General features: G+C 40.3%; 1 protein-coding gene across 7 annotated transcripts in view; it reads left to right on the top strand.

Annotated features, from left to right (window-relative positions):
* Positions 1 to 12,812, top strand: part of Hecw2 (HECT, C2 and WW domain containing E3 ubiquitin protein ligase 2) — a 393,569-nt gene that overhangs the window by 311,424 nt on the left and 69,333 nt on the right. For all 7 annotated transcript variants that reach the window (XM_039083599.2, XM_017596447.3, XM_039083600.2 and 4 more), the window contains one exon: positions 12,565 to 12,648. In XM_039083599.2, coding sequence (XP_038939527.1) covers positions 12,565 to 12,648 — 84 coding nt within the window. The remainder of the gene's footprint in view (positions 1 to 12,564; positions 12,649 to 12,812) is intronic.

Below are 12,812 nucleotides of genomic sequence, written 5' to 3'. Positions count from 1 at the left end.
GCAGGGTCTGCCAGATGGGAATAGCAGGAAGCTAAGTTCTCATTGTAGAGCTAGGACCAAGAGTTAGGAGCTAGGGTCTCTCAATCCCCATTGGAGCACAATCCTGATGGTTTAAGAACTCAAAACGTCTTCTCCTGGAAGTCCACAGCACTGTCCATTAATACCACCTGGAAAAGGAAGACTTTAACTTGTGGACCTTAAAGATGCAAGGAATGGGACCCATGGATCATTGTGTCCCAGAAATCTTTGAGCTCTGTTTCAGCACAGCCAAGGATTACCAACACGTATTCCCCAGGGCATTCTTCCTCACTGATAGCACAGCCACTCGAAAGAGGTAACCGTCCTTGTCCCTTAGTAAGGGATGCCAGAGGGAGACTAAAGCGGGCGTCTCTTTGCTTTGTACCTCTCTTGTGTTGCTTGTGAGTCCTTCCAAGTCAGAGTGTAGCAAGCGACTGATTCAGCTTTATTCATATCCAGTTTTCTCTTCTGTGAGGCTGCACTTTTCTCTTTTCACGTGGAATACCTGTGAGTTTCCATGTACAGAATGGCTTTTGCTGTCAACTTCCGTTCTGAGATCTTGGTTCTCTCTGATTTTATCAGTCATGATAAAGTTGAATGGTGCCAAGTTGTCCCTCCACATCCTTAGTCCAGAAGAGGTTTATTCCTCCAGCTAAGCATCCAGAAGGAGAGAGATGAACATCCAGAGGGAAAGATGGCTCAGCCATTGAGAATGTCTGCTCTTTGAGAGGACACACGTTTGGGTTCCAGTAGCCATGGTGGGCAGTTTAAAAGCCATCTGTAAGTCCAGCTCCAGAGCGTCTCTTGACTCCAAGAGAAATGGAGTTCACATATACACATACCAACCGCCACATACATGCTCATAATTTAAAATAATATAATTTTTACGAACGAACATTCAAATTTGCTGCCACTTCTGTATAAGGTGCCCCTACCGGACTGTTAAATTGTGCTATTCCTTTTCATTGGAGGATAAGAATCACACCAAGATTCCAGTGTATGTGAACCTGGAATGAAAAATTTTTTATAGTATCAAAGTACAAATATCTTCATTTAAGACATCTTTTGAAATATTTTATGAATGAAAATAATACATACAAATTTCATACTTATTTTTTTAGTTCTGGCATTTATATACTAATTTATTATATGCAAAGATCATCAGCCTGAGGTAAGCATTGAGAACTTCCCTCTCTGGTGGTTACTAGGCCCAGCCAGGAAGTCTGTTCTTGCCAGCCCCGTTCCCCAAGCGGCACTGGGAACGAGCACCAGGCTGACTGCTCTTCACAGACCTCGCACAAGTTCCTTGCCATGGGAACGGAATCCGTGATACTTTTTCCATTTTGTTTAAATAAATCCGTTTCATATTTTAAGTTACTAATAAGGAAATGAGCCAAGAAGTTCTGAGCGCCAAGAAGCAAAGGGGCATGTGCCTAGTTCACTACCAAAATGCAGACACAAATGTGGACCTTTCTGGTTTCTCTGTCATCTTTTTCAGAATACCTTGCAGTTTCATTGTAGATGAGCATTGCTCTGATTGACTTTTCAAATCACATTTGCCTCGAAATTATAGAAAAATATAGAATTTTTTAGAATTTAAGTTTCCAAAGTTTCCTAAAACTAGCTTAAGTAAGACAAATCCCAGTGTTCATAATTCCTAACCTATTTCTCATCCAACTCGATTGCAAGTGAATTTTTCCATATTATAAATTGAGCTGTAAATATTAACCTCAGCTATCATCTGGACTCCTTGGTCTAAGCACCATGAATTTATACCTGCTGATCCTGCCTCAAGACCTCCTGATGTCTTGCCTTTCTCTGACTCTCAGTCTCCTCGAAATTGTCTACTGCTTGCTTAGGTTTGAAGACCAACCGAACAGGGTTGTGATCTTTGCTGCTTTACTCAATTTAAATAATAGGAACTCTAGACTGAGACCGTTATTTTCCTTTGAACCATTTATATGGGGATAACTATTGAATTTTTAAAAGCAGCTCATTAAAATAATTTATAGACAATTTTATAAATAGTCATTGGGCACTTTCGGTAGAAGATTCTCAACTCTCACAGAAGTCATGGCTCTTGGATAGTAGTTAGGTATGTACCTTAAAAATTCATATTTGGGATGCTGAAGAGGTGGCTCAGTGGTTAAGAGCACTACTGACTTCCAGAGGACTGGGTTTCAATTCCTACACCTACATGGCAGCTCACAACTGTTTGTAACTCTAAGATCTGACACCCTCACACAGACATACATGCAGGCAAAACACCAATAGACATAAAACTAAAATAAGTAAATTACTTTAAAAGATTCATACTTGGGGGCTGGAGAGATAGCTCAGCTGTTAAGAGCACTGGATGCTTGTCCAGGGGTCCTGAGTTCAATTCCCACCTCCCATATGGTAGCTCACAACCATCTGTAATGCGATCTGCTGCCCTCTTCTGTCTGATGCTCTCTTCTGTCTTCAGGCATACATGCAAATAGAGTGCTAAGATACGTGAATAAATAAGTGTTTAAAATTATATTTGTAGTTAGACGGGCCGTTGTTTGAATTCTGACACTACAGTTTACTTATGACTCAAGGTGACTTTGACTGAAGCATTTAAGAGCCTTTCAAGTTATTACTCTAAAAACAGGGATATATGTTTTTGCCCTTCAGTATCCTTTTACAATTAAGTGGAGTAAGGATTATGAAGCATTTGGGAGTTTTTAAGCCTAGCAAACATACCGTAAAATGCAGTTAATATGTTAGGTGTCTGTCCTCTACATCTTGATTATACCACAAGGACTAAGTTTAAGATAATTTGTCTTTGAACTTCTCCAGATTCTCAGAGCCACTTGGGACTGATTGTACACATAAATGGAACCATGTGATTCTGTGCATGCAACTGAACTTGAGTTAAAGTTCTCTAGGTCATGCTTAGCTTTGTGCAAGAGGACTGGCTGGTGCAGTTTTCACCAGTTCCTACCTCGGAAGGCTTTTATATATGCATACAATGAAATCAGCCTTAGAAAGAAAGAGAGCTGAGCAAACTCTGGAGTAAATTTCTGAGAGCTAAAGTTTCGTTAAACTTTAATGTCTTAATTTGATTGTATGTGCTAGCTTATATGTGTGTGGTAGACTTTGCCATATACCTATGTCTCATCTTTGCATTTCGGAGTATGTTTATTTTAAACCCAAAGTATAGGGAGTTAGTTTCAATTTATGAATTTATTTTCAATTAAAACACTTGTTACCAAATATATAACAAAATGTTATAATTCATAGAAACTATTAAACTCTATCCTGGTACATCAAAGGCACTTATTGTTAGAATGATGGGCTTGGAATCATTGAAATGCCTGTGAAATGAAAGATGTATTATAACTAAACATAATAGTCAAACTCCTTTTACAAAGTCCAAAATGGTTTTGTTCATACTGAAGTTTCCTCTTATCTATAGAGATTAAGTTCTAAGAACCCAGTGTTTGCATGATAGTTCCCATGGAATGGAACTGTGTATATACCATGATATGTACTTGTGATAAAATTTGATTTATAAATTTGGCACAGCAAGAATGTGACAATTCCAAATAAAATAGGGTAAGTATAATAGTATGCTATAATAAAAAGTTGTTTAAAACATTAATTTATTTATATCTGTACACTTCCCGTTTAATGTTTTTGAGATGTGGTTGGCCATAGGTAACAGAAGTCAGACAAGAGAAAGGCATAGGGCTAGAGAAATGGTTCAGTGGTTATGAGTTCTTGCTACTCTTTCAGAGGACCTGGGTTTGAGTTTGATTCCCCACACCCACATTTGGTGACTTCATAACTCCAGTCCCCAGGGATGCCAATGCCTCTGGCCTCCATGGTTATCCTCTCTCTCTCTCTCTCTCTCTCTCTCTCTCTCTCACACACACACACACACACACACACACACACAACTAAAATAAATGTTTTTTCTTAAACCATAAGAAATGTTATATTGATCCTCACCTCATAAGGAAGGAAAGAAGGATGGGAGGAAGGAAGGAAAAAGGAAGGAAAAAGGAAGGAAAGAAAGGGAGAAAGGAAGGAAGAAGGAAAGAAAGGAAGGGAAGAAGGAAGGAAGGAAGGGAGGGAGGGAGGGAGGGTCCATGGAGAAAGGAGCACTCCTGTACATAGAATTGTGGTTTTGTGGATGCATGGTTCCCATCACCATTGAATTGTGAGACATGTAAACCCATCAGATGAACTGTTTTGACACTCTGAGCATCATTCTAATTTTATGGAGAGGTCAGTGTCTAAGTAACTGTCCCTCATAGAAATCCTCAATACAATCTGTCAAATGAAGGAACAGTACAATCAGGATGGACGGCCAACATCAGCACAGAAGAGCAGATCACAAGAACTTTAGCTTCACTCCATTTCCAACAGGTACTCTGTTGGAAACAGCATGAATAACGATGTGGCCCATCTAGGAACAGGCTTGCTAGCTTACGATCTTTTGAAAGCCTACAAGCTACAGTAAGCTCCAGGCTAGGTATTTGCATTCTAAATCTGCTTAAGGTGAAGAAGCAGAGTGAAGCCAGTGTTAGTCCTTAGCCTGTAGATGGTTTCGGTTCCCCTGCATCAGCAGTTCTCAATCGTTCTAACGCTGTGACCCTTCAGTACAGCTCCTCATGTCGTGCTGATCCCAACCGTAAGATTATTCCATTCCTACTTCATAACTGTCATTTTGTTATTGTTGGGAATTATGATGTAAATATCTGACATGCAGGATATTTGATATGTGACCCCCGCATGGGGTCTCAACCCACAAGTTAAGAACCACTTATCTCAATGCTATCCTTAGCATGCTGTGAATTTATATCGTTTGTGTGTCCATAAGAACCACCTAAGAATTTAGATCACATGGACTAACTAACATGCTAACCTACCCTGTAGAGCAACGAGTAGGAAGACAAGGCACCTTTCTACTGTGCACCTCTGTTAGGGCAGACTGTCCTGTGACTGTGACATCCGTCAATGGCAATCACTCATTTTCCTTTCTTGGCTTTGAACCATTAGGGAACTCCAAACACTTCTCTAAAACCACCTCAGGCAGCTTTAAGAGCACATGTCTTTGCAGCTGTGTTAGTGAGTGCCCAAGAACTCCCGCAGAGTCTGCACTGCTAGCTTTAATTCTTCCTCAACACGCACTTCTTGAACTTCAAGACCAGAGAGAGGATTGGTTTCAGTGAGAATGTTTTCTGTGGGAATTTCAGTCTTAAGACATTGCTGGGTGTCCTCAAATGACCTCCTTCCTGTGAGAGAGTTAGCTTTCTGATGGCACTTGTCTGTGCTGAGAGGAAGTGGTTACAGGCCAAGCGTGAGAGGCAGCAGCACTGGCAGCTTTTTCCTGTTATCAATGCAGCTTAGCTTTTGTTTTGTTTTGTTTTGTTTTGTTTTGTTTTGTTTTTCTGTCTTTTTGTTTTGTTCTGTTTTGGTGGTGTGTGTGTGTGTGTGTGTGTGTGTGTGTGTGTGTGTGTGTGTCTTTAATCTCCCTTTTCACATCCCTATGTGGATTCCAATTTAGTCATTAATGTGAAGTCAGCTTTCTGATTCTTTTCATTTCCTGCCACAGCAGAAAATGAGAGCAGTGTTGTTTATTACCAACAGAGGGAGGGAGGGATTTAGGAGTCTGTCATTTTAGCATTGGCCAATCCCGTGCCTTGGTTTTATTTTACTGTGTTCTCCTGTGCACAAAACACTGTGAGGAGCACTGTGGGCAGAGGCATACAGGAGGAAGGACTTTTGTCCCCAAGAAACTCAGACCTCAGAAGCAATTTTCTTGAACAGCATTTTTTTATGACACAGGGTCCTTTACCTCTTTACATAAAGAGAATAATGATGAATCAATATGATAAAGTAATATTTGGAATCCTCTAATTGCAGTCAAATGTGTTAGTAACACGTCTCAAACTAGATTGATTCCAAATACTAGTTACAGAAATTCATATGAGCCAAATCCCATTTTCTGAAAGAAAAAGAAATATTGGAGTTCAGTCATGTTGACTTTAGCCACTGTTATTCTGAAGAAACTTAAGTATGTGTAAACATAAAATGTGTATCAATGTTCTATTATTATAGTTTTTATGAACCATAAACCAAGAAACATATAAATTAAATTAAAACTAAGAAAATTAACTTCATGTAAATTAACTCTTTTATTATAAGTCCTCTGAAGGGTGCACTATTTCTGGAGGTTCTTCAATAAGAGGGTGATTTGTGGAGAGGTTGGGGCAAGCTCCTGTCTTATCTCCCTGCTTCTAAAATCTACTGAATATATTGTCCTTAGGTAGATTATCACATATTAATCTAATACATGCAGATTCTGCACTTCTCTTCACCAAAATGCTCAAAGGCAATAGAATTAATACTTTATCTGAGACTTTTTTGGGGAAGCCAAATCAGCAATGTTTAGATTATTATCAGTAGAAAGACACACTTGGGGTTTTTTTTGGGGGGGGGGCAGAGTTTCTCTGTATAGCTCTGGCTGTCCTGAAACTCACTTCATAAACCAGGCTGGTCTTGAACCCATAGAGATCTGCCTGCCTCTGCCTCCCTGTGCTGGCTTAGAGTCTTGTCTTTTGTTTCCCTTGTGTTGGGTTCAGTTCGTGTGCTTTGGCCTCTGATGATCTGTGGCATACATCCTTGGCATTATTATGGCAGCATCTCCCCTCCACAACAGAAACTTGTTTGTACTTACTGACTCATTGTGTTAGTCTGACAATTTATTTAGAGTGCCCCTGTTGAGATTCAGACCTGGGACAAATAGCTGAGGTACATATTTTACAAACCAAGGGGGACCTGGCCTCCAGGTTCTCCCAGCATCCCTCAGTCCCTACCTGTTATAGAGCATGGCTGGGATAGCCCATCCCCTACCTTGAACTTCCCAACCCAGGGTTTGGGCTTCCCACCCTCCAGAAGGTCTTCCCTTTATAATCCAGACATTTAAATCTCTCTGCTCCTCTCTCTCCCTGTGTACTCTTTCTCTTTCCTCGCTCCTGTTTCCCTCCCCATGGCAACTTCCCCTGGCCTCTTTCCCTGGGACCAGTGAACCCACTGGAGAGTGGCTCCCCAATAAACTACCTTTATATCCTTTAATTTGGCCTGAATTGGCTTATTTTATTGTTAAAGAATATTTATCAACTCTAAATATAATAGTGATGTTACTGAATGCATATCATGGTATGTGAATTTCACCACTTTTCTATTTGCAAAGCTTTTCATAGAACAAGACATGGCATTTTTCATGCAACATTTAGCATAACTGCATAATATATTTTTTAAGTTCATCTCTTTGTTTTCTCTTTACCCTGTGGCAACTCATATTATATAGCTTCCCTTGATTGTCTTCATGATAAAAATTAATAGCGCAATAAAAAAGTTCTCTTTCTAATCAGTAAGAGAGTTGTTCATGAGCAGAAAATGGGCATGAAGGCCCTGATGGCATAAGGGCAGACATTCCTGGTCACTAACATTTGAAGAGTCTGTATCTACTTGTTAAGCACTTGTCTTGTAGCTGTATATCATGCATCATGAATCTGCATGGTAGTAAACAGTCATGCATGTCATTTATAGTATCCAAAATATGCTGTATCCTTTTCATTGTTTTGGTCACCAAAATGAGAAGAAACTTACAACTTCCAGCAGAACTTGGGATTTTGTCTGTAGATTTCTAGTAGGCGAAGATTGCAGTTTGAGGAACCCTGGCCTATAGGACATTGAGCAAATTGGTGCTAACCAAGGAGCAGTTCCTTTCATTCTTGGAAATTTTGTGCCATTTCTGAGACTCTGCTTAATTGTCTCTTCCTCTCGTCCTCAGCCCTGGTGGCTCTCTGAATCATCAATAACTAAAGTCATTCTTGTTTTTACTTAAAAAGATTTTATAAAGGACCTCTAGTCTAGGTACATGCCCAAGGCCTAAACCAAAACTCAGTTACATGAACAAAACACTTTATGGAATTTTAATATAATACTGGGGATTGCTTTTGATTTCTATTACATTACAAGCTCCTAGACAAACAACTTTATGGTGTTCTTTAAGCCTGGTCTACCATATCTGGAAATTTTGAAAAAAGAAAAAGAAAGAAAGAAAGAAAGAAAGAAAGAAAGAAAGAAAGAAAGAAAGAAAGAAAGAAAGAGGGAGGGGTAAGAAGAGAGAGAGAGAGAGAGAGAGAGAGAGAGAGGCATGACCCAGAGCTTGTTGCTTGTTGCTATGACTAACCTACTTTTACTGACCTGGTAGAAAACTAGTCTCAGCCTGCCTCTGGTATGTTCTTGTCTGAAAATCAAACCAGTTGTCTAGTAGTTAGTATGTGGACGAGTGGTCTTCCCACTGGCATACTGTCTCAGATGCCATCCTCCTTTCTTCCCATCACCATATCTTCCTTGTGGCTCAGATGAGCAGTGTGGTGTTCTTCTTATTCACAGGGCGCCATAGGCCATGCTGCCCCCTAGAACACAGCATCTGTACCATCACTTTGTCCAATTCAAGTGAACAGAGTTGATGAAAGTGAGAGCCTATCTGATTTTTGCTTTTGTTCCATTCGTCTTGCTTCACTATGATAGTAGACTGAAGAGGTAAAGTATGTATTTGTTGACGATAGCTTCAAGATCCAAGCATATTATTATTGACCCTTACACAAGAGCTTCTTAGGCTAAGGAACTGTTTATTTTTCTACAAGATAATTTTTTTCCAATTTAGTATTTTTTTAGCTAACAGTATATATCTCCAAATAATGGGTGCCTTGTCAATCATGTTTTAGAATACGATGCTAACACTACTGGGACAATGGCCTTTCCTGGTACTAATCTTCAAGACAGAGTAACTTTGCATATTTTTAAAAAATAAATGCCCAAGTTTCATGTCCTCATAATCTCTTGTTGATTATAAAGGACAGAAAATAAACATTTCTAAAGATAGTAAAGTGTCTTGAGGTTTTTAAAAGCAAGTTGGAGAGGAAAAGGTTTATTTGTCTTATGTTTCCAAATCATAATTCATCATCGGAGGAAGTCAGGGCAGGAATCAAGCAGGGCTGGAACCTGGAGGCAGGACCTGATGCAGAGGCCATGGAGGGGTGCTGCTTACTGGCTTGCTTTCCATGGCTTGCTCAGACAGCCTTTTTATAGAACGTAGGACCACTAGCGCAACAATGATACCACCCACTATGGGCTGGGTCCCTCCCCCATGGATCACTAATTGAGAAAATGCCCTAGAGTTGGGTTTCATGGAGGCATTTCCTCAACTGAGGCTCCTTCCTCTCTGACTCTAGCTTGTGTCAAGTTGGCACCCAAAACACATTAACTGACCCTTGTCAAATTGACACAAAAACACATCATCATTAAACCGTAACCCTTCCTTTCTTATTCATCCCCAAGATCTAAATAACTTTAGGTCTTTACAAATTCAAGCACATTAAAATTTCAGTCCCTTTGAAGTATTTAATCTCATTTAAAATCAATAATCTTTTCCAATTTAAAGTTTCTCAGTTGTGGACTCCAGTAAAATGTTCTTTTTACTTCAAGGCACTGTCAAAATCAAATCAAAATCAAACTCTAATCGTCCAGTGTCTGGGGTCCACACATGATCTTCTGGGCTCCTCCAAAGGGCTTGGATCACTTCTCCAGCTCTGCCCTCTGTAGCACACACCTTGTCTTCTAGGCTATGGCTGCCTCCATTCCACAGCTGCTGCTGTTCTTAGTGGTCATCCCCATCTCCAAAATGGAGATGGCATCTCCAAAATGCTGGGGTCTTCTGCACAATTGGGCTGCGCTTTCACAAATAGCGTCTCATCACTCTCTTCATGGTGCCAAGCCTCAACTTGTCTTTATGACCCCTTCAGTCCTGAGCCTTTCACAGCCACTGAGGCTGCACCTGCATCGGTGACCTCTCCTGCCCTCTCAAAGTGCCAAGTTTCAGCTATTCTCCATGACTCCTTCATGCCTTCAAACCCAGCACCACCTGGGTGACTCTTGCACAGTACTGAATCTGGCTGCCACCACAAGGTACAACTTTGGCTGTCTCTGGAACACAACTTCTCTGTGTTCTCAGAAAACACTTCCCAGAAGATTTGACCTCAGTGATGCTGACATCTTAATCACCACTAATTGCTTAATTCCAGCTATCCAGCCTCAATTGTCCCAGTAATGAAAAAGTTTCACTTTCATAGTTCTGGTATCTCGTTAATCATTGTTGATTGTTCAGCCTCAGCAAACCAGAACTACAGAATCTTACATTGAAATAGCAACAGCCCTGTCTTTAAACTTCCCTGTGAACTGTCACAAGCAAGCCTCCATCTTCTGCACTCCTCTCAACATTCTTATCTTCCAATCTCTTACAGAGAATCCCACTGAGATCTCAACACTCAATCCCTTTCTAGCTGGAAGTTCCAAAGTCCTTCTACAATCCACCCCAAAACATAGTCAGGTGTGTCATAGTAATACCCCACTAGGCTGATACCAATCTTAGTCACGGTTTTATTGCTATGACAAAACACCATGACTAAAATGCAAGTTGGAGATGAAAGGGTTTATTTGGCTTATACTTCCAGATCATAATTTATCATTGGAGGAAATCTTGGCAGGAACTCAAGCAGGGCTGGGACCTGGAGGCAGGAGCTGATGCAGAGGCTATGGAGGGATGCTGCTTACTCGCTTGCTTTCCATGGCTTGCTCAGCTTGCTTTCTTACAGAACTCAGGACTACCCTGGGACTTTTTACCCAGGCCCTTACAAGGGACTAACTTTATAAGCCCAGGGATGACACCACCTACAATAAGTTGTGCCCTCCCTCATTGATTACTAATCAAGAAAACTCCTCACAACTCATGGAGACATCTTCTTACCTGAAGCTCCTTTCTCTGTGATGACTCTAGCTTTTATCAAATTGATACACAAAACCATCCAGTGCATAAAGGTTAGGTGCTCCCTATACTTATAAACTAGAAGAAACAAGGAACTGAACCCTGTACTCTAGCCGTGTAAACTGTGTGGCTAAAGGCAAGTCAGTTTCTAAGTGTTTGGGGATTTTTCATCCAGGAAGTTTAACCTTGTGGCTTCCAACTCTGTAAAGAATCTTAATAAGGTGACTTAGATCTTATGAACCTACAGTACAGTGGAACTGGTGAAAATACCACGTAGAGCAACATGATGCTATAAGAACTGAATCTGAATGAGTAACCAGACACATCTCTTTTTATGCTTTGAGTCTCAGAATGCAGTTTTGTTTTTTAGTACTTACAGTAAAGTTGTATATATGTTTGGCTTCCATATTCAATCAAATGAAATGGTTTCCGTGCCATAGTTTAAACTTTTTTCCCCCTCATCTTAATGTGTTACTTATAGAATGCTCCGAAATAACACGGGGTAAATTAGAGAAAGAATAAGAAAAAAAATTTATTAAAATTATGTTCATATGAAAAGTTTAAGATATGAACATGAAGATAATTTGTGAATCCAAAGATGTTGTCACATGTATTTATGGTAAGCTAGTGGCAGAAATAACATGTCATGGCAGTGTGTGTGTGTGTGTGTGTGTGTGTGTGTGTGTGTGTGTGTACTGTATTAGAGATCCAACCAAAGCCTTCCATGTAACAGGCAAGCACTCTACTACTGATCTGTATCCTCTTCCACAGCGTTGTACTGGTGTGTGAGGGCTATTTACATATTTACATTTCTACATTATACACAATATCTGCTTTCCTAGTCTTAGTAATTAAGAATGTTTCAGTTTTTCATTGTTTAAAATAATTCATTATTTTAAGCAACCATGTTTTTTTTTTTTTTTTAAACTGAAGCTATAAGCACAATCACAGGAGGTACTGTCTGTTTTCAAGACCTTGCCACACATGACTTATAAGTCTATCCTCAGGAAAACATCTGGGTAATCCTACCCACACCTTTTGAATGACGGGATAAATCGCTTTCTGAAGAGCATGCAGTCACCCTTTCAAACTGTTGCTTAGATGGGAACTCCCAGGTGGCCTTAATCCAGACAGGGGACTGGCTTTGCTGTCTGGAATAGTGCCATCTATAGTGCTACTTAGGCAGCAGTGTGGGAAGTGCTAAAGTAACTCTTTCCTCCCAACATTAGAAGTTGTTGCCTGGGTGCCAGGGGGTTGGGGATTTAGCTCAGTGGTAGAGTGCTTGCCTAGCAAGTGCAAGGCCCTGAGTTCGGTCCCCAGCTCCGGAAAAAAAAAAAGGAAAAGAAAAGAAAAGAAAAAAGAAAAAAAAGAAGTTGTTGCCCACAGGGTCCTTTCCTTGTATGTTTTGTTTTGTGCCTTTTTTTTTTTCTTGTAAAGGCTAGGGATGAATTCAGGGCCTTCTGCATGTTAGGCAAACAAGCATTCAACTACCTCATTCCAGCCTGGCAATGCTCTTCTCAAAAGCAAGGAGTGTGTCTTTTGGGGATTTGTATTCCTACAGTCCCATAGCATGGTGGCCAATTAATGCTACGACCATGATAGAAAATATGGTTATCTGATAAGTTACATCCCCCAAACCTAACGTGAACATTTGTACCATTTCCTTGCCTCAACAGGGAGAAGATCCAATTTATCCGAACTGAAGGGACCCCTGGATTGGTGCGGCTCTCAAGTGATGCAGATCTTGTCATGTTACTGAGGTATGTGGCACTGGGGCCTCAGGTGGCTGTCTCTTGCTGTTAGATACTGAGGAACATTTTTTAAAATAATATGCCACAGTGCTGGTAGCCTTAAAATGCCTCCTTTCTCCTTTAGAATCTTAAGGAAATTGTCATATTGAAGACTTAGGGTGCAGCTTTCATAG

This window comes from Rattus norvegicus, chromosome 9 (assembly GCF_036323735.1).
Source record: "Rattus norvegicus strain BN/NHsdMcwi chromosome 9, GRCr8, whole genome shotgun sequence".
Taxonomy (NCBI): Eukaryota; Metazoa; Chordata; class Mammalia; order Rodentia; family Muridae; genus Rattus; species Rattus norvegicus.
This window is presented reverse-complemented; position numbering and strand designations above follow the sequence as displayed.